Source organism: Marmota flaviventris, chromosome 11 (assembly GCF_047511675.1).
Source record: "Marmota flaviventris isolate mMarFla1 chromosome 11, mMarFla1.hap1, whole genome shotgun sequence".
Classification (NCBI taxonomy): Eukaryota; Metazoa; Chordata; class Mammalia; order Rodentia; family Sciuridae; genus Marmota; species Marmota flaviventris.
The window spans coordinates 28,076,504-28,103,859 of record NC_092508.1 but is presented as its reverse complement, the minus strand read 5'-3'; the positions used below and the strand labels follow the sequence as shown (position 1 = coordinate 28,103,859).

General features: G+C 38.7%; 2 protein-coding genes across 9 annotated transcripts in view; one reads left to right on the top strand and one right to left on the bottom strand.

The window, feature by feature from the left end:
* Nucleotides 1–7,759, top strand: part of Creb1 (cAMP responsive element binding protein 1) — a 64,084-nt gene extending 56,325 nt beyond the window's left edge. For all 5 annotated transcript variants that reach the window (XM_071618856.1, XM_027941690.2, XM_071618857.1 and 2 more), the window contains one exon: nt 1,606–7,759. In XM_071618856.1, coding sequence (XP_071474957.1) covers nt 1,606–1,750 — 145 coding nt within the window. In that variant the 3' untranslated portion in view covers nt 1,751–7,759. The remainder of the gene's footprint in view (nt 1–1,605) is intronic.
* Mettl21a (methyltransferase 21A, HSPA lysine) overlaps nt 1–26,245 on the bottom strand; it is a 46,796-nt gene extending 20,551 nt beyond the window's left edge. For 2 of the 4 annotated variants that reach the window (XM_071618859.1, XM_071618861.1), the window contains exons 1-4: nt 26,114–26,245; nt 25,056–25,229; nt 23,535–23,646; nt 5,420–5,489 (exon numbers count right to left, since the gene is read on the bottom strand). In XM_071618859.1, the coding sequence (XP_071474960.1) occupies nt 5,420–5,489; nt 23,535–23,646; nt 25,056–25,202 (329 nt within the window). In that variant the 5' untranslated portion in view covers nt 25,203–25,229; nt 26,114–26,245. Of the gene's footprint in view, nt 1–3,756; nt 3,872–5,419; nt 5,490–13,870; nt 14,488–23,534; nt 23,647–25,055; nt 25,230–26,113 lie in introns of those variants that run through there. The other 2 variants (XM_071618860.1, XM_027942021.2) reach the window with 2 other exon arrangements.
* Between the last annotated feature and the right edge of the window lie 1,111 nt (nt 26,246–27,356).

Below are 27,356 nucleotides of genomic sequence, written 5' to 3'. Positions count from 1 at the left end.
TTTTGAATTGTGCTTCTATAAGCATTGGTGTGCATGTATCACTGTAATATGTTGATTTTAGGTTTTTTGGATAGATAACCAAGGAGTAGGATACCTGCCTGATATGGTGATTTCATTTCTAGTCTTTTGAGGAATCTCCAAAGTGCTTTCAATAATTTTTTGCAGTCCCACCAACAATGTATAAGTGTACCTTCCCTCTGCATCCTCACCAGCAGTTGTTATTTGTATTCTTAATGATTACAATTCTAACTGGAGAGATGAAATCTCAGTAGTTTTGATTTGCATCTTCCTGATTGGTAAGGAGATTGACCATTTTTTCATATATTTGTTAACCATTTGTATTTTTTTTTTCTTTTGAGAAGTGCCTTTTTAGATATTTTGCCCATTTGTTTAGTATTCATTAGTTTGTCTGGTTAAGTTTCTTTTAGTTCTTTGTCCCCTATCAGGAGAGTACCTGGCAGATTATCTTTTATTCTGTAGGCTCTCTCTTCATGCTGTTCTTTCCTTTGCTGTGCAGAAGCTTTTAATTTAGTGCCATCCCACTTATTAATTCTTGGTTTTATTTCTGAAGCGTTAGGAGTTTCATTAATCAGCACTTACAAAATAAGTATGTTGGAGTTCTAGCATTTCCATTGTTTCTGGTGTACTCCCTAGGTCTTTCCTTGATAAGCTGAGTTGATTTTTGTATAGGGTGGGAGGGATCTAGTTTCATTCTTCTTCAGATCAGTTTTCCCAGCACCATTTGTTTAAAAGGCTATCTTTTCTCCAACATATGGCTTTGGCATCTTTGTCATGGACCATATGACTGTATGAGGATTTTAGATCAGTTTTTATACCAGTACCTCGCTGTTTTTATGACTGTAGCTCTATAGAATAATTTGAGATCAGGTATTGTGATTCATCCAGCTTTGCTGTTGTTGCACAGGATTACTTTGGCTATTCTAGGTGTTTAATTCTTCCATATGTATTTTAGAACTGTTGATTCCAGTGTCATTGTTGTTTGTTTGTTTGTTTTTTGTGGTGCTGGGAATTGAACACAGGGCCTTGTGCATGCGAGGCAAGCACTTTACCAACTGAACTATACCCAGCCTCATCATTGGTATTTTGATGGGAACCTAATGGAATCTGGAATCTGTAGATTGCTTTTGGTAATATGGCCATTTCGATGATATTAATTCTTATCCATGAACATTGTAGGTCTTTCCATCTTGAAGAGACTCTGTTAAGATTTTTTAAATGCTCTTAAATTATCAGTTTATAAGATTTTCTATTTAAAGAATTTTGCTTCAGTATATCTTAGTTATTACTGATATGGATACAATGTCAAGTTTTACAGGTATGATAGGCATTTTAATAAATACTAAGATGCAGCTTTTAAGTGATCATTTAACTTTTACTTATGGAGTTTTCATGTTTGTTTTTTAATCAGCCTTCCATATAGAATATAGAATATCAAAATTTGATATAAGGAAATTGCAAAGTCATTCTGTATCTTTCAGACACCTAATACACATTAAAATGTTTTGAACTGTTTTTCTAAAAAGCAGTCTAAAATAAATGATATGAAAATCATGTATAATTTTTCCTATTCTTTTTTCTTTGTAGGGAAGCAGCAAGAGAGTGTCGTAGAAAGAAGAAAGAATATGTGAAATGTTTAGAAAACAGAGTGGCAGTGCTTGAAAACCAAAACAAGACACTAATTGAGGAGCTAAAAGCACTTAAGGACCTTTACTGCCACAAATCAGATTAATTTGGGATTTAAATTTTCACCTGTTAAGGTGGAAAATGGACTGGATTGGCCACAACCAGAAAGACAAAAATAAACATTTTATTTTCTAAACATTTCTTTTTTTCTATGCGCAAAACTGCCTGAAAGCAACTACAGAATTTCATTCATTTGTGCTTTTGCATTAAACTGTGAATGTTCCAACATCTGCCTCCACTTCTCCCCTCAAGAAATTTGCAGCGCCAGGAATCATGAAGAGACTTCTGCTTTTCAACTCCCACCCTCCTCAAGAAGTAATAATTTGTTTACTTGTAAATTGATGGGGGAAATGAGGAAAATGAAATCTTTTTTTAAATGATTTCAATTTTAAATGATTTCAAGGTTTGTGCTGAGCTCCTTGATTGCCTTAGGGACAGAATTTCCCCAGCCTCTTGAGCTGAAGTAATGTGTGGGCCGCATGCATAAAGTAAGTAAGTTGCAATGAGGAAGTGTTGATTGCCAAATTGACATGTTTTCACATTTTCATTGTAAATTATGTAAAATTGTTAAAAGACACACCCTCTAAAAAAGAATTTTAGTATGGTGTTGAAGAAATTAGGAATGAATTCGGAGTACTTTCTCTGTATGTTCTTTTCTTCAGTACTGAAAAGTTGTCCTTGGTTCTTAAAAAACATTCTGTATTTAACGACAGCTCTTTCCTAGGGCAGTTGTTGCTTCTTAATCCAGTTCTCTGTGTGTTCAGCATTTTTGAATACATTAAAAGAAGTAAGCAACTGAACGAAAAAGCATGTCATTTGAATTTTAAATTAAATCAAAGTAAATAAAAGTACAAAGCTTATTTTAGTTAGTATTAAATCTTAGTAAAAAGATGCTGGCTAGTAAACCATTCCTTGAGTTATATAACAAGGTTTTTAAATAAAAGTTTTTGTCCTCGCCTTCAAAAATATTTATATTGTCACTCATTGACTTAAAAAGATATTTCTAATTTGCTGCTGCCCCTTGCACTTACATTGTACCACCAACAGAAAAGCCTTCAAGATGTTAAAGAAAACAAAGTGATGTATGTTTATGTGTTATAGAAAAATACTGATTTTTAAATCTTTTCCAGATTCACATACTTTTATCAGAGAACCTCTAGTGAATTTTTTTAAGTGAAGAAGTGATAAGGATATGGTTCTAAGAAGTACAGTGTTAGATGTGTACAAGGAAAGTAATTTTCCTCAGAATCTACAGTACTATAATATTTGGACTATCATTCTTACAAAACATTTGTTTTCTTCTTAAAAGGGTAGTTATGTTTTATGTTTCCAATATGCTGTATAGCCTTTGTCAGTTATAAAGGAGCTACCTATTTTAATTTCTGGCTATAACAGTCTGTATTTGTATGTATCATACGTTGTTTCCAGTAATATTTTTAATTACTTATTCACTAAGCTTGATAAATTTAAAAGTTACCCTTTAAAAGAAAAATATAAGAACAAGGTAGATTTTTTAAATTGGAGACTGATGTGATGTTAGATTATGATTTTTTTATTTGAGAAGGAAATTCCTTTTTAAAAAGTCAAGCAACTTAGAAAATTAGTTTCCTATTTAGTCATAGTTTATTTAAGAAAGTTAAATTTGTTTATCATGATAACATTGTGCAGATACTAGTATTAGTTTATTGGGTCCATTTTTTAAAAAAAGATTTTTAATATTTGTAAATGTTATATTTTTGTTTGTAACAAACCATTGTCTTTTTTCAAGGATGAACAGAGTTTGTGAAGGAGCATCATTCTAAGAATTGAGTGATGTAGTCTTTATATTTGGACAGTTCACCAGATTCTCAAGAAGGCTTTCAAACGGCTGTAAAGTTTGATGTTTGTCCTGCTGAGCTTATGGGGAAAATGATAGCATAAAAATTGTTTGTATACCAGCATAGATATCATTTTCTAACCTTGGTGTTAACAGAAACCAAGCAAAAATCACAAATATGTTCACAAACTAGAATTATTTCACATTTAGTCAGAATGTCAAATTGAACATATTGAATGTCTTTTATAAGTGAAAAATTGGTGTGTAGCAAGTTGTAATCTCTAAAATTGTCCATGTTTCCAAAAGTTGCGGCTTTCTACTTAACTAGGAAGTTGGTGGTCCTCTTGGTCCCTGATAAATTAAGGCAATCACATTCATATTAGCTGGGTGCATTTATAAGTTATAAAGACCTGTCCTCTCTACCTTGAGTATGATTGCACTGGTTTGAAGTCAGTTACTTAATAATGAGGTGAGAAATGTATTGTGTTGCTAAATCTGTTTTAGACTCTTGGAGAGACTTGAAGATTTCAGTTTATACAGACAGAAATCAAGCATCTTTTGTGCAGGCTTTTTTTTTTTTTTTAATATGAGAATAAGGAAAAAAGTGTGTTTTTAAGCTTGTAACTTTGAGAATCTTTATTAAGAAAATGACATAATAAAAAAAAATCTTGTACCAAGAATATATATGGCCACATAACCAGTAATAAATGTTTTTCTCTTCATATTGGCCAAAAGGGAATGAAAATATCATAGGAATCTGTACATATGCTACTGATTTACCTAGAAAATAGCAAGTTTGGTACCGCTCACTTTGCAAATATAGGGCCATGTGGCACTTTTATCTATAGGACAGATTAACTAATAAAAATGATTGGGGAGGGGTTTATTTTTGATATATTACTCATGAGTTTTCATGCTTTGATAGCATTTAACTGAAAAGTGGCTTAGAAAGGGCTAGATCCAATGTGCTCACATTATCATGAGATGCAGTTTTAAGTTCATTCTTTTTCAAACTCAAGTACCATATTGGCAACCATAATATTGTCATAGGTGCTCTGTTTGTTTAGATATTGGGGGGGGGTGAAGAAATGGCATTTGTATAATATATGTGTACATATATATATATATACATACAGTATATAATCTAAAGCTCTGAGAGCTCTTAAGTCAGGAATGCTGAGTATTATAGTATATTGAGGTCAGATGAAATTTTACATTTTTGTGTGTCCTATTGCATCCCTTCTGATAGTTTCTATGACTGCATTACTCTGGCACTCAATGATTGATTTTATCTTCTAATTTTCTTCCAAGTATTTTATTTTTTTATTAGTTTTCTTTGGCTTGATATTTTTAAATATGCTACTAGTCACTTGAAAAGTACTCCCCTCTCCCCCCAATTTTTTTTTTTTTCTGCTTTGTCTCTGGCAGCTATTAACAGTGGTAAGAACACTTTGAAGATAGCTTTTAAAAGAAACCACTGATTTTCAAAAGTCATCCTGGGGGAGGAATTTTGTTGTTTTATTTGAGCAGGGATTTTGTCAGAAAATGTGTTTTGGCAGTAGGTCAGCAACAGTGCTAGTATCAGAAAGCACAATACCAATCAAGCAGGCTGTCTGATCAGAAGTCATCTGGCTAAAGTTTGTCTTGGGACTAATCCCTACTGTTTGACCATTTGTGACAGGTGGAATCATACAAAGGCTTAGGAAAAAACAAGGCTGTATAAACCAGAATGCTCTTACTTACTTGAAGTGACTTCAATCTAGATTTCTTCTAATGTTTAATAAAGTTTTTAATTCTGTGATCAACTGTAGTCAGCTAATTAACAAATTGGCCTCTGTTTATCAAAAGCTGCTTCATTTTGCAGGACTTACTCATGTAGTAGAAACAGTAATTACATACCTTTTCATTTCTTCCCAATTTTGTTGCTTTTGTAACCCAGAAAACTGTTGGTACATTATTTCCCATTGACCTAAAACAAAAGTTGTATATTTATTTGGATTATATTTACATTAATTCTTTGTAAATGTTTGGTGTAATTTGCACTTTTAAAAAAGACCCAGTTTGGGTATCAGCAACTTAAGAAATTTCCTCATCCATCATCAATTGACTTTTTAGTCTTTCTCTTCTCTCCAAATCATGTGATGTTCTTAAATGGAAGCTTTTCATTAATTAAAACATTTAGCACCTAAAAGCTAGCCTTAAAAATGTTGTGAAAGCAAAATATATGGAAATTCAGTTTGATTATCCCAGTTTAAAAAAAGGGATTCAAACATAAGTTTTTTCATCATGGATAAAGACTGAAGGGAAAGTAAAAGAACAATATTTGTTTCTAATTTTGAGTAACTTTATACTCACCCCAACATTAATATCATGTGTGGTTTGCCAAAATAATTCATTTTTCCAGAATAGTAAAATATTTTTAAAGCAATTAAGTATTATTATGGGAGACCACAATATAGTAATCATTTTTACTAAATTATTCTCATTTTAAATTGGCTTTGTTAACATTCAAATGCTACCTAAATTTGAATTTCAGATAAGAAGGGGGGAGTATGAAGTGTGCTTTAAGTAAGCCTTTAGGTGAAAAATTATGAAATGAATTTGTTCACTCAGTTGTACAAAGAACAACTAGAACTTTTTATTGGGTGGCTTACATACATCTTGAATATTTTAATATTAATAATATTGGGTTTTCAGTTGACTAGAGTCACTCTATGACAGGAACTGGTTTCCTTGACTTTCTAGAATCAATGGCTAGGAGAGGCATTAGTCCTTGAGGGGTTGAACATATCATTAAGTTGAGTCAGTATGGAAGAATTCATACAAATCAAACAGGGTGCTGCAGTTCCATCTGTCTCATCTGCTTATGATAAGTTCTTACTGATGAGTGAATGTAGCTTAAGCCTTTGTATGGGTCCTCACAGGGCAGACAAACTTAAGAGGGACCAGATAACATTTGAATAGAAGAATTATATTTCAGGTGTTTTAGCTTGAAATTTTATTTTTTAAAAAAAGAAAAATAAAAAAAAAATAGAAAAAAGCCTGTGAAGCAAGTTGATATTATAAGCAGGCAGAAATGTTTAGCACAGAGAGAAAATATTGACCTGTCTGCATCCTTGTACTATGGGGTGCAGATCCCAGCTGGATAAAACATGATACATTTTAAAATATTCTCACCAGCAGGTAAAAGGAAAAAGACCAGTCTACAGGAAATATCTTTAAAAAGGGTCAAAGAGTAGGCAATTCACATTTTGCCTACTTTTACAGGCATTAATTTTTAATTGTCTGTAGAAGCATGGCATTTCTAAGCTGTCTGAGGAGCATCTCAGAGCTGTGAGACTAAATCTGAGATAATTTAAAAATTGGTAGGGAAGGAAGAAAATCCCTGTAGATAATGATCTATGTTAATTAACCACACGAAATGATCTACCATTGTGTTGGGAGGTTTTATTTTCTTATGTTTTAAAAATTGAATTGGTAAATGCTTTATAGACATATTTTTATCCAGGTTGCCACTCCAATGTGTATGTAATAAAATTATTTATATTAAAAGTGGGAAATAATTTGTCAACATTTTTCTGTAAGTATAGATTTATTGGGGTGGCAAAGAAGAGTGCTAGTTAGCAATTTTCCATTGTGAAGTTGTCCTTGACCGATTTGTATGCATCCCTTGTAATCCTCCGTTCCCCATCCAGCAAAAGGAATTATTTCTAACCCAGATGCATCCCTTGAAACTTTTTAGAAACAGAATAACCAGGGAAGTTCCTAGAAAGGTGTTTGGAGTGTTTGGTGTTTTTTTTTTTTTTTCCTTGAGGATTAGTGTAAAGAATACCTCTCCCCCCCCCCCAAAAAAAAAAAAAAAAAAACTATCAGCACAAAACAGGGTATCAATTTTTAGCTCTGATGTTTCTATTGGAGTTGAATACTAAGTAAATATAAGATTCCCTACATTCTAAAAACATCCCTGTTTTAATTTTTTATCTAAATCTTTTTGTGCTTTATGTGTAAAGAAAAAAATGTACTGAGTTACAATGCATTTTATTAACACTATGTACATAGTAGCTGCTTTGTGTTCAGAATGGTAGCAATTGCTTTGTATATTAAAGTGATTCTTGTGAATTTGTGAAATATTGTCATAAAGTGCTTTTTCTTACTGTAATCTTTGTGGTATCAACTGTCATAATGCCCTTTTTACACAAACATTTATGTGCAGACACATAAATATGCTTTTTAAAACACTGTAAGTCTCTTTTTTGGGGATGGGAAAATCTATCTTTTTATACTTGCTTGTCGATATTAAGTCATATTTTCTTGGACTTGTGTTTATTTTGTTAAGCAAGCAGAAGTTACATTAGAGTATTATCACAAGCTTGTGCTGCACAGCAGTTAGAATTACATCTTCAGTTACTTAATTTTACTTCACTCCTAGTTAGCACAAGACTTTTTGAGTAAGCTAGAACAGTACCTATTTGAGGATTTGGAGATGTTATTGTTCTCCTGAGATACTAAGGAAAACATGGCCAACTCTCTCCAATGTCATAAAATGCATGTTTGCATGGAAAGAAAAGCGAGAACGTCTGTGATCCCATAAAATGGAAGAGAAAGGAAGGAAATGTGGTTATTCTTTGCTTGAGGCCTAAGAACAAAAGATTCTTTCCCATACTATATCTGAAATAAGGTCTGGGATTTCTCAAAGTAAGTAGTTAGTTAATTTATTCCTGTGTATGGTATTCCTTAATTGCCAAGATATGTTTTAATCCTGGTATACCTGCCACTATATTGAAAGAATTACATTTCATTTTTCCTCTTCTACATAGAGTGACCACATAATTTATTGTACAGAGGAGATGTTTTTGAGCATGAACAAGTGATATTAAACAACAGGCATAAATCAGATTGTAGCTGAGAATGTCAGATCCTGTGGTCACCTGTAAGCTGTGTTCAGATGCTTAGACCACCAGTAAAATCAAAATACGAATCTTCTCTTCATATCTTTGTTGTTACTTGACAAATATTGAGAACACACTTCTGAACAGTGAAGTAACAAAGAAGAAAAGTCCCTTTCTTCCAAAACATCCAAGAATACAATTGTGATAACACAGGGATGACTCTTTCCTCTCCCCTGAATTCTAGACTCAAGATTGTCATTTCCACTCAGATTGCAAAACATGGATCCCCAAAAAAACTAATTTCACCTCCCAATCTTCCTTTAGCTGGCATGTTCTATTTCATAAATGGTGCTATAGTCCACTAAATTGCCTAAGGCAGACCCAGAAAAGTACTGCCTTATAGAAGTGCCACCCTTAATTTCTCTACATTTTATACATACTAACCAAACCAGCTGAGAATTCTAACATCTAGTGAAAGAAGGGTAATTTTCAGGAGTTTAAAGGCTCTTTTTGCTTGGTTTTAATTGTATAATTCATGTAACAAAATAAACCACTCTAAAGTGAACAATTAAGTAGTATTTAGTGCATTCACAATGTTGTTCTACTGCCACCTCTATCCAGTTTCCAAATAGTCTCATCATGCCAAAATAAAACCCTGCACATTAAGTAAGTTTTCTTCCCATTTCCTTCTCCCTCTTGCCCCGGGCAACCACCGGTCTGCTTTCTGTTTCTATAGATTGGCCAGTTCTGGATACTTCAAATAAATGGAATCACACAACATGTTTGACTTGCGTTTGGTTTCTTCATTGAACACATTCCTTGAGGATTATCCACATTAGACACGTATCAGTACTTAATTCCTTTCTATAGCAGGATAAGTTTCAATTAAGTATGTATACTCAGTTACCCATTCACTCTGTTGATGAACATGTGGGTTCTTTCTACCATTAGTTATTGTGAATAGTGCTATTATGAATGTCTGTGTCCCTGTTTTTCAATTCTTGGGTGCATATACCATGGAGTAGAATTACTGGGTCGTGTGCTAGTTCTCTTGAACTTCCTGAGGAACTACCAAACGTTTCCTCAGCAGCTGCACCATTTTACATTCCACCATGGACATATGAGGGTTCCCATTTTGACACATCCTCACCAACACTTATTTTACTCTTTTTGAATTATGACCACTCTTATGTGAATGGACTCGTGTTTTTTATTTGCATTTCCCTAATGACTAGTGATCTCAAGCATGTTTTTGTTTAATTGTTTACATATCTTTGGGAAAATGCCTATTCAAGTCCTTTGCTTGTTTTTTAACTGAGTTATTATTCGAATTTCTCATATATTCTGTATATTAGACCCTTATAATATTTTCTCCAATTCTGCAAAATTGATAATATCCTTTCTTGATAATAACAAAGGATATTGGTTTTTATCATTTTTTAACAACTTTTTTAAAGTAATACTTACACTTGTAAAACACTTAACTGTGTATGCCTGATGCAGTGGTATCCACCTGTAATCCCAGCAATTCGGAAAGCTGAGGCAGGAGCATAGGCAATTTAGGTCTCAAAGAATCAAAAATGGTGGGGAACGTACATAAGTTTGTAGAATACCTCTGCGTTCAGTCCCCAGTACTGGGGAAAAAAAACACCATAGTGTAGCCATGTACTGTGGTTGGCACAGGCCTATAATCCCAGCTACCAGGCTACTTGGGAGGCTGAAGCAGGAGGATCACAAGTTCACATTCAGCCTGGGTAATGTAGTGAGACCCTGTCTCAAAAGTTGGGGCGGTGCCAGGGTTGTAGCTGTGTGGTAGAGTGCTTGCATAGCATGTAGCAAGCCCTGGGTTCAATCCCCAGTATCATAAAAAGGAAAAATTAAGATATAAATTCATGTGATTTTGCCAATAGAGCAGGGAGAGGACATAGAGAAGTACTGGGGAATGAAAGCGAACAAAATCTGCTATGTACATGTATGAATATGCCACAATGAATCCTGCTTTTATATATTTGTATATAATGTAAATGCACTAATTGAAATAATAAAAGATAAGCAGAGCAAGTGGATGAGGGAGGGAAAGTAATGGTACTGGGAAATAGATCAAATTATATGCATGTATTAATATGGTATAACAAATCCCCCTATTATAATTATATTGCACTGATATATATTTGTGTGTGTGTGTGTGTGTGTGTGTGTGTGGTGCTGGGGATTGTGCAGGGCCTTGTGCATGCAAGGCAAGCACTCTACCAACTGAGCTGTATCCCCAGCCCTGCACCAATAATTTTTTAATTCACATAAAAATTCATGTAATTTTGTTATTAAGTGTATGCTTTGTCTCACAATAGCTAAACTATAGAACCATCCTAGGTGTCCTTCAACAGATGAATAGATAAAGAAAATGTGGTATTATACACAATGGAATTTAGCCTTAAAGAAGAATAAAATTATGGCATTTGCAAGTAAATCAATGGAGCTGGAGAACATCGTGCTAAGCAAAATAAGCCAATTCCAAAAATCAAAGGCTGAATGTTTTCTCATCATGATATGCAGATACTAATTCACAATAAGTGGGGAGGGGGGAGCTAGGGAAGAATAGAGGTACTTCGGATAGAAGGTAGAAGGGAGTGAAGGGGAGGGGTATGGGGGTATGGAGGATAGTAGAATGAATCTGGGCATTATCACCCTATATACATATATGACTATACAACCGGTATAATTCCACCTCTTGTACAACTAGAAGAATAAGAAATTACACTCCATTTATATATCAAAATGCATTCTACTGTCATGTATAACTAATTAAAATTTTTTTAAAAGCATATGCTTTGTTATTTTAATATTCCCAAGAATCCACTTCTCTTCCCTTGGGCAAGGAGAAATAAAGCACAGAGATTGGGTAATTTATTAAGGTAACTGAAGGAATCTATTTTCCATGCGTGTTTATGGGGTTCCCTTTATGAACAGGGCACTATGTTAACACTTAAAATACAAAGTACACAGTATCATCATCTTGGTCTTCTGGGACCATAAATTGTATTTGCTAAGATAAAACATTCCAGAAACATTATTTTGCCCTAAAAAAAAAAAAAATCTAGTGTTCAGTTTAGAGAAAGTAAGTATTTTGATGGGCTAGAATTTTGATCCTTTTGTGTGAAAAAACTTCCTGCAAATGGTATAGCAAGGCTCTGGCTAGCTCTGTTATAACTAAATCAAGCTATCCTTAAGAGGGAATCTGCTTAGAAAAACAACAGCATTCATTCCAGTGGAGTGCTAAGAATCTGGTGCCATAAATATGTTTTAACATAGCATCTGGGCAGCAGTATATGTCATTAATTGGGGGGGGAAATTACTGATACACACTGGATTACCTAACAGCACAATTGTTTAAAGAAATTAAGCAATGCAAGAGTCAAAGTTTATTAATAAAATAGGTTTGGACTAGGTTTCTATCTTTAACTTAAGGACAAAAACAAGCACACTTATAGTGTACATTTATCAGATAAATGAATACTTTTAACACAATAAAAGGTATGTCATAATTTCATTTGTGGGACACTGTAGTATGCTACTCATTCATTTTCCCTCCTTCCATTCCTACATACACCTCTAAAGGACTCATTTCCCTGGCTTTTTGGGATGTTGGTGACTGACGGCTCAACTTTGTCCCTCTAGTGGTACTGTCTTTAGCCCAGGGTTGTACCCCTTCCATTCAAACTAATCCACACTAGGGCATGAAGGCCCATCACCTTGCCTCAATATGGTCTAACTGCAGGGCTATTGCAGCTCTGAAGAAGGAGCTGAGGACTTTCCTGACTGCATCACAGCCCAAATGCTCCCTCTATCCCAATCATGGCTTCTTTCTCTCAGAATGTTGATCTTGGGAGCCTTCATATTTAAACTTTCTACAGCCTAATCTCCATCTCTCAGTCTGTTTCCCCAAGGAACCTGTCCTACAATGACATTTCAAACCCAAAGCCAAGAAAAGTCACTTGATTTTCACTCAATCAAACTATTCCTGCTGACTTTTTTTTCCTTCCATGTTCTCTTTGTAGAGCATGATAGGGGATTTTTCAACCTTTTCTGATTCTCATGTTAATATTTTATGAAAATGTAATATATAATTCAATAACATCTTACCTCACTTTCTCACTTAGGACAGCATCCAGGTACCTTCCTGATACAGCAATAATAGTCCAGGGAATGTATGGACTTCCTGAAGCTCCTTACCCCTACCACTTTAATACCTACCTCCAATGCCAAAGAGCTTAAAGGAACTGAACTGCAATATATTAATTTCTAATATCAAACCTAAATGAGATTGGGTTTTCATTATAGTGTTGGTGATATTGCCAGGCTTTAAATTTGTTTAATGACAGCGTCCATGTTCATGGTATGTTAGCATCTTATAGACTCAGTGAGCTAGGACATTTTCATTCATGTGTATTTGTCAGAATTGTGTAGAACTGGTATATCACAGAATACCCACAACTTTGAATTCACTTTTATTAAAGCAAAAATCTTTATTTTAAATATATGTAGATACTAATATATTCTTGGGTATTTTTCATATCCAAATATTCTTCAAAAGGTTAAAAAGGAGGTCTGATTGATAATATTTTGTAAAATGAATTTACCTCTGGTGCCAAATACCATATTGAGATTATAATATTCTTGTGGTCTAAATTTGTTTAAGCCAAAAGTTCATGTATGGTGACTTCATCCACAAAGTCTATCAAAGATAATCATAAAACAAATGTAGCAAACACATAATCCAAAGATCAATACTCTTAATACTAGATACTGAGGAAGCAACAATGAAAGAAGCAGAAATATTTCTGACCCTCCAGAAGCTATCACCTTTTGGGGAATACTGACATTGAATGAGCAATTGCAAGTACAGGACAGAAGCTACCTTCTTGTGGAGGGATGAGATTTAAAACTTTTTTTTCTTTTAAACTTTCATCCTATGCATTGTAAGAGCACAAGGAAAAGGGAAAGCTTAGGAAATAAATAAACAAAAGCACGAGAAATGGCAAAGCTGAAGGGGAACCACAGCTTTCAATTTGGAGAACACAACTTCTCCAAATCTTTCAAGACTTCAGGTACTTCCAAAAAATAAATAAGATTTTATTTTTACTTATTCCTTTGTTTACATACCTAAGCCTGAAACTAAACTAAAAAGCAAGATATGAGACCACACAGAAAACTCACAACTTAATTCAGCCAAAAAAGTGCTTAGAATCTAAATGGACAAGATTTCAACAGCAACAATAGTCCAGGGAATGTATGTTAAACCTCAAAAAATTATGAAACTGGAATAAACATTATGTATCTCCGAATATGTTTAAAATAAGCTACATGATTTAACCTTGCCAAAAACAACTCAGCTGGTTTAAAGTCACCTTTATACCAGCCCTTCACCAAGAGGGATCAATGCAGGAGACAGAAACAGCATAAATGACAATCTCACACTTTCCTTTAATGTTGATGGAATTTCAGAGTAAGATAGGACTAAAATCACAGCAATAGAACAAAGCACTGCTTATGTGCTTTGTCCCTTGACAACCTTTGGTTAGAGAGATGTGTACAACAACCGTTTCATTTAAGTATGGTTAGATTCCCAGTCTAAGACCTTAACTGACACACTCAATGACAATATTCTTATAAGCGTAGCCAACTATAAGTCATCCTTTGGGTTTCTTTTCTGTGCTTTGTAAATATGTACATCTTTTTCAGGATCATAGTGAGCCTTACTCACAGTAAATCGCTTCTCCAGCATCGCTAAGAAGTTGTTATCTCGTTCATAGCGAATTCGACAAGCTAAAAGTATCACTGAGTGGTTGCTAGAGAGATGTTCCAGTGTTTGAAGAAGATCTGTGAATGTCTCTTCTAAATATATGATGTCAGCTCCAAGTATCAGGTCAAATTCTCCAGGTGAAAAATTCCCCAAATTGTGTCCCCAAGTCAGCTCCTTAACAACAGCTTTGGGTTGGATATGGGGAGGTAAGTTGGCTTGAACATTGGATTTAAGAAATTCTAGTGCTACTTTTCGATCGGTGATAGTCACGTGAGCACCTATAATATGAGATAAAGAGAAAGCAAGGTGTATATCAGTACAACTGTAGGAAGGAGAGAAAGGGTCAAGTTAAAACATAGAACACTATAAATATTCCACCTGACATGCAGAATACCACACCCTTTGTGGAGAGTTGCAATGGATCAAAACAGCAACTGGTTGCTCCTTTTGCACTGCCGACTGGTAAAAGTAATCCTTTGACTTGCCCCTATGACACGACTGCTATTGCTGAAGTTATGCCTATAAATTACAGAGTCACCAAGTGAAAAGAAAGCTGATGTTTTTGAATGCTGCAAACACAGCTAGCTCACCCTTCATAGGTTTCTTCTGCTTCATGAACTCAGGATAGCAGACCTCATGGTAAAATGTAATTCAAAAATGAAAAGTCTGGGAGCAGAATATTATTACAAAGATGACGAGATCCCCAAAATGGGGAAAGGCTGTTTTGTGAGGTTAAACTTTTTAAAACAACACAGAAGTGATACTGAGAAATCCCAGTCCATCTTTCTTAATGTTGTTTGAAGCAGCCAACCCGTTACGTGTTTACATAATCATCTTCAATTATTGAAAATTCTTAAATTTAAGAATTATTGTAGGGCTGGGGATGTGACTCAAGCAGTAGCGCGCTCGCCTGACATGCGTGCGGCCCAGGTTCGATCCTCAGCACCACATACAAACAAAGATGTTGTGTCCGCCGAAAACTAAAAAATAAATAAATATTAAAAATTCTCTCTCTTTAAAAAAAAAAAAAAGAATTACTGTATAGTAGTGAAGCAATCTAAGATCTAAGTTAAAATGCCAGCTTGTGTTAACTGCTAAGTTACTAGATATGGTGTAGAAAATTAAGGTGCAGTATTTTATTAATGTTCTTTTTTGTGTGTGTGGGGGGGTGTATTGACAATGAACTCTAAGATCTAAATTTTTTAGTCAATGAAAGAGAAAACCTGAACTGTAGTTACCCTTGAAGTGAAACAACAACAGCCCTAATACAACGCCATCTACAGAAATGAAAATCCTGTTTAGTTTTGGCCCCTGCAATTCTGAAATTTAAAAATGTTTCATTCTTTCATGAAAGTATTTCTAATTTGCACCTTTTTCTGTTTAAGAGTTCAGTTTAGGATTCCAGACCAGCAATGGTCAGTACCACTCCAGTAGTGGCTTTTACCCAGGATTTATTATCTTGACACATAACATTTGACATTTGTAGTCCTAGAGCATGATACAATGAAAATTTTCATGCTATTAGATTTCACCAGCCTAGAACTACTACACTTGGCTAGAGAGTGAGCTACCTGAGGAGCAGGATTCAATGATAGTTTTCTTTTCTTCCAATAATGCAACTGTAGACAGACTCCTCCTGGTTTGACTTAGGATTTTCTCTCTGGATTTCTTTTTCTTTCATTCTCTCACTATGTTGTCAAAGCTGGCCTCAAGCCATCCTCCTGTCTCAGCCTGGAAGGAGCTAGGACCATAGGCATGTGTCACCATGCCCAACTGTCTTGGCAATACTAGAATGATCTAGTCTTTTCAACATCACTTCTGTATCCATTTTAACAGCTCCTCTAATGCCTATCTTGAGGGTTTTGGAGGCTACTTCTGCCCAACTAGGTATTCCAGAAGTTTGAATAGGATCTGAATGTCAGTTGACTATTTCCCATAACATCCTGAGAGAGCTCTACAAATAGCTAAGTACTACCATCAGCTAGATAACAAAAATCCTACCCGCACAGAGTTTATGTTCAAGTGAGGAGATAAGCACTATGGTTATTTTAAGGTATAATATCTGTTTGTTGTTGAAATAAGATAAGGAAAAAACAAAGCCAGAAGAGACATGAAATGTCAGGAAGTAAGGGAGGCAGGTGTGGAATTCTAGATTGGGTAGAGGGAATGCCTCACTGAGGTGACCTGGGAAGACCTGAAGATGTGTGGGGATAATCAAGTGCATATCAGGGGGAAGAACATTTCTGGCAGGCGGAAGAACGAGTGCAAACACTCAAGAGTGTGCAGGAAGGAGGTCAGTATGGCTGGAACAAAGTAATAAGGGACAAAGTCAGAGGAGATGAGGTCAGAGAAGTCATGGGGAAGGTGGACAACCATGTATGGCCTCATTAGCCATGTTTCAAAAAGACTTCAGTTTTCTCAGCCCAGAGCAGTAGCACAGGCCTGTAACCCCAGCGGCTCGGGAGGCTGAGGCAGGAGGATCCCAAGTTCAAAGCCAGCCTCAGCTGAAGCGAGGCACTAAGCTACTCAGTGAGACTCTGTCTCTAAATAAAATACAAAATAGGGCTGGGGATGTGGCTCAGTGGTTGAGTGCCCGAGTCCAATCCTAGGTATCCCCCCAAAAAAAAAACTTTTTAAAAAAGAGTTTCATTTTCACTGAGTGAGACAAAAAGCCACTGGAAAGTGCTGAACAGAGGTACAAATGGTGTGTCTTGGGTTTAGCAGAATGTCTGGCAGTAGCAAGGCCAGTAGCAAGAAAACCAGTGAAGACCCCCTCAGTGGTCTAAGTAAAGGATGCCAGTAGCTTGCACATTGCTGAAACCACACTCAAGCACCGGTCTGGCCAGCTCCCAAATGCAGCCCACCCTTCAGTGCCACACCAGCTTTCCTCAGAATCTGTCTTTTACTGTTGACTCAGGTTTTATCACCCAAGTGTCTTTCCCTACATGTTACAACTTTGTCCATGGTTTTTTTCTTTTCTGCCTGGTTGGGGAGGGAGGTGTGGAGGACATCTTGAGTCTATCTTCTGAATATCAGCTTCCTTTTCATCCTTTTTTCCCTTGCAGTTTAAGGAAGAAACAGATCATTTGTCCTGTAGTTTCCTGTAGTCTGAATTTTGCGGACAGCATCATTTATTGGACTCTGTCCTCTGCATCTCCTATAAATTTGGGTTTTTTGTTGTTGTTGTTGTTGTCGTCTTTTTTTAATGGGACTATTTCAGAGATAGCAGTGTGTTTTTTATCAAGAGGTATGCTGTGTCTGGTAGACTCCGTTTTTATGACATGAGAAGCCACTGGTGCTTAGTGCCCAAATCCTCAGTTCATTATTATTCTTTTTGCATTTGTTAAGAACATTCTATAAAGAGAAATGGCTACTCATTTTGTATATCAACTGTCTGAATAGGACAGGCAGGATACATTTTCCTTCTCCATCCCCTTTTATAAACCCTATTTTGAAATAAAAAGCTGGTTTCTCAGCATTCTCCAAAGATACCTAGGTTCATTTTGTTGCTGTAAACTCATGAATTAAACATATTTGACATACTTTAATCTACTGAAATTATTATTATTGATGTTCAAATGGAGCCATTTTTTGCTAGTGGCCTCTGATCTGACACAACCCTGGTCATCTTTGAAAGCTTCCTTGCTATCTGGTATGGCAAGATATTCCAGGGTCATTTAATGCTTTCCCTGCCACAGACCTACAACCAAGCACTTAGGTTTGTATTTCTTGTTTTGAAAAGATGGGAGAAGTAACAGCAAGTTTATATGCTGATGGAAATTATTGGGTAGAAGGGCAGAAAAGCAGCAATGCAGGGACAATGTCACTGAGTAGGTGAGAGTGGGCAGGATCTGAGGCACAGAGAGGTCACTGGCCCTAAAAAGGACATTCAACTACAACCTCAGGAAGAAAGGCAGAGATGGTGGTCCACCAGACACTGGTGTGGTTAGAGGCAGTGGGGCAGGGGTGGGGGTGGGTGGAAATTCTCCTCAGATGGCTTCAGTCTCCCCTGTGAAAGCAGAAATGTCATTGGCTAAGGGAGAGAATAGAGAAAGAAAGACTGGAGGCTTAAGAGCAAAATCATGAAAGAGTCAGTTAGCAGAGCAAGACAGGAAGCAGAGTATGAATGTCCAGGAGTCAAGGCCCCCCTTGATGTAACAACGAGTCCCACCATTAATGCATAATTATAATTCACCAATAAAAAAGGCATGGAAAACAGAACCCCTCTGAGGATTCTGATCTGAATTTAAAGTGAAAGCCAGCAGAGCACTGCTCCTGCCAGCCATACGCACATGCACGTACCAGGGCTGGAACAGGGAAAGCATCTGACCTGGGTTTCTTTAGCCTGGAGAGTAAGATGAAGCAAGGAACTGGTATCAGTGATAAGTGAAGATGGGGGCAACGTGACTGCTCAAGAGATTTACACTGGGCAAGAAGGGGAAATGAACTCCATAAGACAACACAGCAGGCTGTCATTCACTTAGAAATAAAAAAAAAAAAAAAAAACAGACATCATTAATCCTAGTTTTGTAAGCAACATTTATTCAAACATTCAAGCACATACTATGTGCCAAAAAGATGAGCAAGAAAATACTAGAGCTCAGAGCCGCATGAGGGATATAAGTAAATAAAAGTGTGAGAAGGAAAATAAAGGAATATGGGTGCACACAGGAAATCATGTGTCACAACGGAGAAATTCTTCAAAAGGAGCAGAGACCAAAGGAATATTCCTGAAGGAAGGGAAACCTGCACTTACACTTAAGATACAGCACGAACCAGGGAAAGGAGTGAAGAAAGCATATTCGGGGCAAAAGGCACAGGCCAGAGCAGTGTGTGTGTCCCAGGAATGTCTCAAAGCATGAGAGAGACCGACAAGATTGCAAAGCTTTGCTGGGAGGCCTGGCATCTGGCCTGCAGACCGGCCATGGGAAGGCAAAGAAACATTTAAACACAGGCCACCCCATCAATTTCACCTTTCAGATGGAGCACTCTGACAGATGTTGTGAGAGTGGGTCTGAGGAGACCCACCGCAGAGGCAGAAAGGCCAGGTGGGAGGGCTGAGTGATCATGTGGGAGACAGATAACGAGAGCTCAAGCCAGGCACGGGGAGTGAAAAGCAGGGTGATTGGAGGAAGAGTTAAAAGACAGAATCTGCAAGTTCAAGAGAACCAGGTGAGGGACAGTGATGCCAACTCACAACAGAGGAGAAAGAATATATTTGGGAAGGGGAGAAGCATCAGGAGTTAGCATGTGGTGCTGGAAATTAGTCAAGTAGAGAGATCCAGCTTTAAGTTACTTATGCAAGTCAAACAGTCAGTGTAGATGTGAACTAGAATCAGAAAAATAAAGGCAAATTCTTCCTAAGTGTTGTATTTTAAGACAGTGGCTCCTAAGCCTAGTCAGGCTTCAAATCACCTAGAAGCTTCTAAAATCCAGATTCCCTGACCCCAACCTAACTCATCTGAGATATTCTTCTATAAGTAGTTTCCAAGTAGCATAACAGTTGGGAAAACTTTTAAACTAAACCAGGATTTGAGAGTCAGAACCAGATTCTAATTCTAACCACAATCTATTAACAGTGACCTTGGGCAAGTTACCTACTCTCTGTTAATAACCCTTCATTTTCACACTTGAACATTACTATAAGTGGGTCAGGCCTATTTACCATGCAGGCTGACAGTGAGAATGAGACTGCAGACACACAGCTCCCTCTCAGAACACAGAAAGTGCTCAGTGATCAGCAGCCCTATATTAACATTCTGTAGAACACTTACCTCTTTGGGGGGCTTTTTAATGTCAATTTGTCTCTATCTCCCTTTACCCACTCACCCATGGACTCAGAACATAAGCTTCCCAAGACTTTATTTCTACCTGCCTGGCCCCTGCTCGATCCACACTGATTCCACCAGGCACTTGGTAGGTGCTCTCTGAATTCAGAAATAAATGACGGAGATTACAAAAAATGAAAACACCCCTCCACCACCACTTTTTTTTTTTTTCACTATGCAGACCCTGGATCAGCTAATGTGAAAATATTTTTCAAAGGGGAACAATCAATTCCTTTGAGATGTTTCAAAATTACCATCCTTTTTTTTTTTTTTTTTTAAATCCACTGGTATGGTTTTTATGTGACGTGTCCCCTAAAAGCTCCTGTGTGAGAAGGCTTAGAGGTGAAATGTTTGGGTTGAGAGCCTTAACCCAATCAGTGAATTAATCCCCTGATGGCATTAACTGAGTGGTAACTAAAGGCAGGTAACTAAAGGCTGGAAGAGGTGGGTCATTGGGGGGTGTGCCTTTAGGGTATATATTTTGTATCTGGCTAGTAGAGCCTCTTTCTGCTTCCTGGTCATCATGTGAGTTACTCTTCTCCACAACACTCTTCCACCTTGATTTCTGCCTCACCTCAAGCTCTGAGGAATGGAGCAGCTGTCTGTGGACTGAGGCCTTAGAAACTGTGCGCCTGCAAGTAAACTTTTCCTCTAAGAGTTCTTATCAGGTCTTTTGGTCACAGCAGTAAAAAAGCTGACTGAAACAACCACTGACTCCATTTTAAAAAGATTATTTTTTCTTACTTCAGGTTTGAACATCAAAATTTTTCTAGCCTAACTCTTACAGTGATTACAAATAGTCAGTATGAAAATCACTTAGCATCAAAGAGAAATGCTTATGATGTAATGGTAAATTAACTATCATTTGTATATGCATATGTATGTATGCAGATATATACACATATGCAGACATTACACATATATATAAAATCATAATTAAAAATACAGATGGAGGAAAAGAATGGAATATACCAAAATGCTAAAGGTAATTATGTTTTATGTTGTAGAGTGATGAAGAATTATTTTTGTAATAGAATTACATCTAGTTCTATGATGAAAACATTAACTTTCCTCATTTTCAAAAAGCCTTCAATCTAGTTTTTTCCATCTCTTATTCCAGAATTATTTGAGCATCTACTGAGCAATGGGTGCTATACTAGGGCCAAATACACCCAGACTGAGATGTGTTCCCATTCCTCAAGAGCCTCAGCCTACCAGAGACAGATACATGAAACAACTGCCTACATACAGGGAAAAGAAATAAGGCAGCAATGAATTCTCTGGGATAGGGCAGGAAAGAACTTCAAGAGGTGAGAATGAAGTGGGGCTATGAAGCACACATCTCCAAATCAACAGAATAAGTACGCTGTTCTACCCTTCCAGCTCACTCTCAGAACCAACCAAGTCCTTTGTGGCAACAACTAACTAATCCTTTGCTCTGTAACAGAACTAAAATACCTTATTCCTAACTTTCCCAGCCCCACAGATCCAGATTTCTAGATTAGAAAAAGAAATACTCAGAAGAACAATTGACACACAGTATTTCACAATTTGAGCTAACAAATTCCATGCACAATCTCTATGGATCCTCATTGTGAAGTAAATACTCTTTCTTATTAACCCCATTTTACAGATGGGGAAATTAACATTAAGAGATTAAGCAACTTACTTCAAGTCACAAAGAGTTAAAAAGAGGTGTCAAAACCAAGTACAACTAAACTGTGCAGTTTACCACTAAGGTCCTGGTTCTCAGGAGAAAAAACCTCATTTCATCTTCAAGTGAACTCTTATCAGCAGGGAGAAAAGACAACAACTTGGGCTGCTGTGTCTATTAAACCTGGTTTTGAGTCCCAGATCATCACTAATTGGAACTTCAGAAAGTTCCTCAGGCCCAGAATGCGTTTCATTTGAAAAATGAAAAATTAAAAATAATACGGAACATACCTGGGGATATTATAAGGCCTACCTAGGAAAATAAAAGCAGAGGACCATGAAAGGCCTCATCAAGCACAGAGGGCCATGGTTCAAACAGAAATGGGCCTTAATCAACTGATGTCTACTTTTAACCTTGCCCAAGCTCCCCATCAGATTTTGGGAAAAGATACATAAGCAGAAAAAGCAATACTGAAAAAGAAATGAGTTACCAGCAAAAAGACAGAACAAAAGAGGGGTTTTAGCAGGACCTGGATACCTGCAGATAGTGTAATGAATTCAGTGCTCTCAAAATCCAGATCATTCCCACCAAGTATGGTCTGAAATCTAGCAGGTTATCATTATCACTGGGAATTCGTTAGAAGTGCAGGCTCTCAGGTCCTGCTCCAGAACTTCTGAGTCAGAAACCACATTGGAACAAGTGCCCCAGCTGACAATTCTGGTTAGTAAATATTATATGTGATATCTTAGCAGCTGGTCTATTCTCATCATTGAGTAGCTTCAACTGTACAAGTTGTAGAAAAAAGTCAACAGCAAACTTTTAAAAAAATATTAATAAAGCTTAAAAATGCTCTAAGCTTAAACTAATGTCTGTATACCAAACAAGAAAATAACACTGCTATCAATTCAAAACTGTACACCAGTAATTCAATTTCTTAAAACAGATGTCTGTACAAACATTGGAGGGGCTGATACTCCCAAGAAGAAAAAACCCCTCAGTTCCCTTAGATGAAGGAGAGACTGTCTGATGCGCCACCAACCTCACAGGGTGTTATTGTTTAGATATTAGGTGTAGCCCCAAAAGCTCATATGTGAGATAATGCAAAAAGATTTAGAGGTGAAATGATTAGGTCATGAGAATCTAAAACCCAGTCAGTGAATCCATCCCCTGACAGGGATTAACTGGATGGTTGGTAACTGTAGGCCAGTGGAGTGTGACTGGAGGAGGTGGGTCATTCAGGGGCATACCTTTAGAGTACATATTTTGTCTGATGAACAGAGCTCTCTCTCTCTCTGCACTACCTGTCGTGATGTATTGAGCCACTTCCCTCCACCACACTCTTCCGCTATGATTTTCTGCCTCACCTTGGGCCCAGAGTAATGGAGCTGGTCATCAACCAACCATGAACCCCTAAATAAACTTTTCCTCCTCCAAAATTGTTCTTGTCAGGTCTTTTATTTATAGCAGCAAAATAGCTGATTAAAACACAGGATTATATCCAATAGCATATGGATTTAAGCACCTTAAACTGGAAACCTATATACAAGGATGAGACTATTCTTCTTGAAATCAAATCACCTTAAGATCATACTATCAGCAACATGGAAGTAAAGGAGGCAAAGTGATCTTCTGTGAAAAGTAGAATAACAGCATGAAAGATTAGCCTGTTAGCCTCTGGAGTTACTATGAACATCAGCAGTTGGCCCACAACTCAGATATGTGCAGGCAAAAGAAATTAACCCAGGAAGGGGGGAAAAACCAATGGATATTATGTAAAGAAAACAGCAAATGCAGCTCTCAGTGAGTTCTGCTCACCATGCAGTAAGCAGTGCATCACACTCACCCAGCAGGGCAGCTACTATGCCCACCAGCCCTGTGCCAGCACCCAGCTCCACGGCAGAGCAGTCCCTGAGCTCCACAGCGCCCATCTCCAGAAACGTGGAAAGGACAACAGCCTGAGTCAAAACACAGTGCGAGTATGATTAAGGTCAACAAGTGCTTCAGGAGCTGTGGGTTCAGGATGCCTATGTGCTACTGGCAGGAGGAGATTGCATGTGCACCCCTCTCCCCAGCCCCACACTGCCCAGTCCACTAATGTGCACAGGAAATTAGCCACTGCTGCTATGAGGTCACCTCCTACAGAGGCACACACACAGCAGAACCAGCACCCCAACAGGGGGCTGCACAGCTAGCTAGGAGCATGCTGAATCTGTGAAGCTTAAATTTTTTATTGTCACAGCATTTTCACACTGAGACTTAGAAAACCGTTCTAAAGAACTGACATGAACAGTCTTATATAAGGCATGCCCAATTCCTAAGCCAAGCCAGGTCAGCAAGGCCACACTTCACCTAGAAGGAAAAAGCAGCACAGTGCCCAAGGCTCCCTGAACTGCATCCCTGACTCTCATCACCCCACAGGGGCCCTCACCACATGTTTTGGGCATCAGAAGGTAAGTTTTGGCCAGTTTGGGAACTTGTGTTAGCATTTACTTATAATCCTATAGAAAAAATGGTATAGTGTTAACATAAATTTTTACTAAAGTTTGTTTTTCATAGCCATGTACTAGGAGTATAATTGGCAATTCCTCTCCTCAGTCAGCTTATAGGAGGCATCCTATTTCTTATTATTATTTATCATTGGTACTAATTATGGGAATAGTTTCACGCAGTTATTCAGAAGTGGATTCCCAGAAGTGGTATTACCAGGTCAGATTAATATTATTATTTCTTAATGTTTCTTTAACAGCCCTAATACAATGTTAAGACTGTAGAACGGTATTTAGGCCAATCAGTTATTCAACAGGAATAACTAGGGGGCTACACACACACACTAGGGAGCTGAGTCACAAGCCACCATTCTCAAGCAAAGAGAACAGTGTTTAAAGAGGAAGAAGTAGAAAAGCAATTATTATTTACAGCTATGGAAAACTTAAAGATGAAACATGATGTTCATTTTGGGCTTTGTCACCTTATGTATTCTTTGGTGCAGTGTTTTAGAAAGAGAACTCAGTGAGCGTCCAAAGCAGTCAGGACTTCAGTCTTCTGTTACTCACTGGGTAATTACTGGCAAGCCATTTCACTCCCCTCTGTTTTCAGTTAACCGCCATTAAAATGCAGTGTAATTGGGGGGGGGGGGGGGGGAGATAAAGGGAATGACTGGTAAGGGGAAGGGGCTTTGGGGTGATGAAAATGTTTTAAAATTAAAGTGGTAATGGCTGCACTACTCTGAATATACTAAAAAAAAAAATTGAATTTGTGTAGTGAAGTGCATGAAGTGCATGGTACCTGAATTGTATCTCAATAATGGTATTTTTCTTTTCAAATAACTGAGGGTGTTTTCAGAGACCCTCTGGGGCTTGCTTACCGCATCCCAAACAACTGCTGCGACTCCAAGCTGCCTCCAGTCCTGCCGGATTTGGATCGTGTGGTTTGCAAAGGAGAAAGTGGCAAGAGGCTGGTGGAATTTCTGGAGCCCCATTCCCCTGGTCTCCTCATAGGGCACCAGGGCCATTTTGTCTAACCACGCTTCTGCTGAGACCTGTCGTGCAAAAGTATCCTGTGTGACACTCTGGCCAGAAACTGCATTATCTTTTAAGTAACTCCAAATGATTGTTAAGTTTGTTTATAACTTCAAAAGAAGAAGAAATGAGCTGAAGCCCGTCTAATTCCTTTAGCATGGCTCTTCCTTTCAGTCCTACGGGAGGTAAGATGTGGCTCTGAAATCGTGCCAATGGATATCTTTGAGCAAAAAGTCCTTGAGTATTCCGACACCCATAGGATGCCCTACAGTTCCACTGTTACCATTGCGCATATTCGGAGCTGCATAACAGTGCACCAAGCATTGGTGACTGCTCAGGGACCCCAAACTGCCTGCACGGCACTCCACTGCAGCTGCAACCAGCCTCGGGTTTGTGGCTTTTTTGGCTGGGGGGAGGGGGGCGGGTGTTATTATTTTGGTCCTCCGGTCTAAACCGCTAGGTTCAATAGCGATAATAATGGAACTGAGTGTTAACGATTTGAACAACAGTCGGATTTATGCGGTGGACACTGTACCATCTTCTAGAGACTGGAAGGTAACCACACTAGCGGGTTCCGAGTCGCTTGCCAGCAGAGCGCGGCTGTGGGGTGGCTCGGAGGCCTCCACTAAGTCCCTTACCTAAACCTGTCCCCGCCCGCCCCCAAAAGGACCGACAGGTACCCCTTCCGGCCCGTGGGCCGAGAGCTCCGGGAATACGTCAGGGGTGGGAATGGGAGACGAGGGGTGCTCCACAGGGCCCTCTGGGATCCCCCGGCCGCGCGGGGAGCCGGCTGCACCCTGGGGCTCTGGGAGCTTCCGGGTAGAGGCCACAGAAGTCTGAGGCCGCCCCGCAGCTGGGCTCACAGGACACCCAGCCCCGGGGGCGCAGCCACGCGGGTACTTACTATCTGGAGGGTGCCCGGCGCCGCATGCGCGCTACGTTTTCCCCGCCGGGGATGGCTGCGGAGAGGACTGGCCTTAAAAAGCCCCAGAGTCGGGAGGCGGTCGGAGGCGGGTCCCCGGCCTCCAGACACGCGTTTCCGGCGCTCCTCACCCCCTCCCTTCCCTAGGCAGGTGCTACCACCCCGCTGCGCTGGGAGCCTGGGGGCGGGGCGTGGAGGAGGCGCTGCGGGGCGGCGGCCGATGTCCCGGCTTCCTCGCTTAAGTCCCTTTAAGTATTTGGGTGCCATAATTTAGTTAGCCCAGGAGATCGGGGGTAACTTGGTAGAGAGAAGCAGGAGTGGGGGAGGGAGGGGAGGGAAAAGGGTGGGTGCAAAAAAAGGGAGGAAGAGGGGCGGGGGAGAATAGGGATGAGGGGGAAAGGAGAGAAGACGAAATGCTGAGCAGTTGGAGGGTGCTCCGAGAGCCTGAGTGATCTGGTGACAGCGAGAGGGAAGCCTTGCTCCGGATATGCTCTTACGCTGATTCTCGCTTGTTCGTTTGGCTCTTTTGGTTTTTATTTTTAAAGGTGTCCAGTTTAGCGGTGAAAGAGAAAGTTGAAGAAGGCGTCCCGCGTCTCCTAAGTGGGGTCCAAAGAGGCGTAACCGCCCATTGGGTGGCAATGAGTGGAAAAGTCTCAAAACACTTTTTAAAATATTTTTGTTTTTATTAGCACGGTGTAGCTATACATATAACAGTGGGGTTCATTTTTGACACTCAGAGGTGCATATAATTTGCTTCATTTCAATCCCCAGTACTTTCCTTTTCCCACCCCTCCTCCCTCCACGTGATCCCCTTTCTCTGCTGGTCTTGCCAAGCCCTTCTTAACTAAAGCGCTAACAAGGAGTGGGCACGTGCCACCCAGGTCTGTATTTTAAAATGGGTCGGGTGGGCGCGGCAGCGGAGACCCTAGACCCTGATCCAGGCAGTTGGTGCAAATTGTGATCCCTGGCCTTCCTCCTCCGGGAAATCCGGCGGCACCCAGTCCACAGGCCTCGGGAGAGAGCCGGATCGAAGTGAGCACATGCGAGTGTGACCGCGCGGGGACCAGCATCCTCTTAAAGATTTAATTTTTTTCCCCCGGACCCACCCTACCCGGCCAACTCTTTCCCGGTGGTTCTTAGCCAGGGCTACACGTTAGAATGAACTGAAGCAAACTCCCGCAACCCCGACCCCGCCACCTGAATGCCACTTGGTATTTCTAAAAGC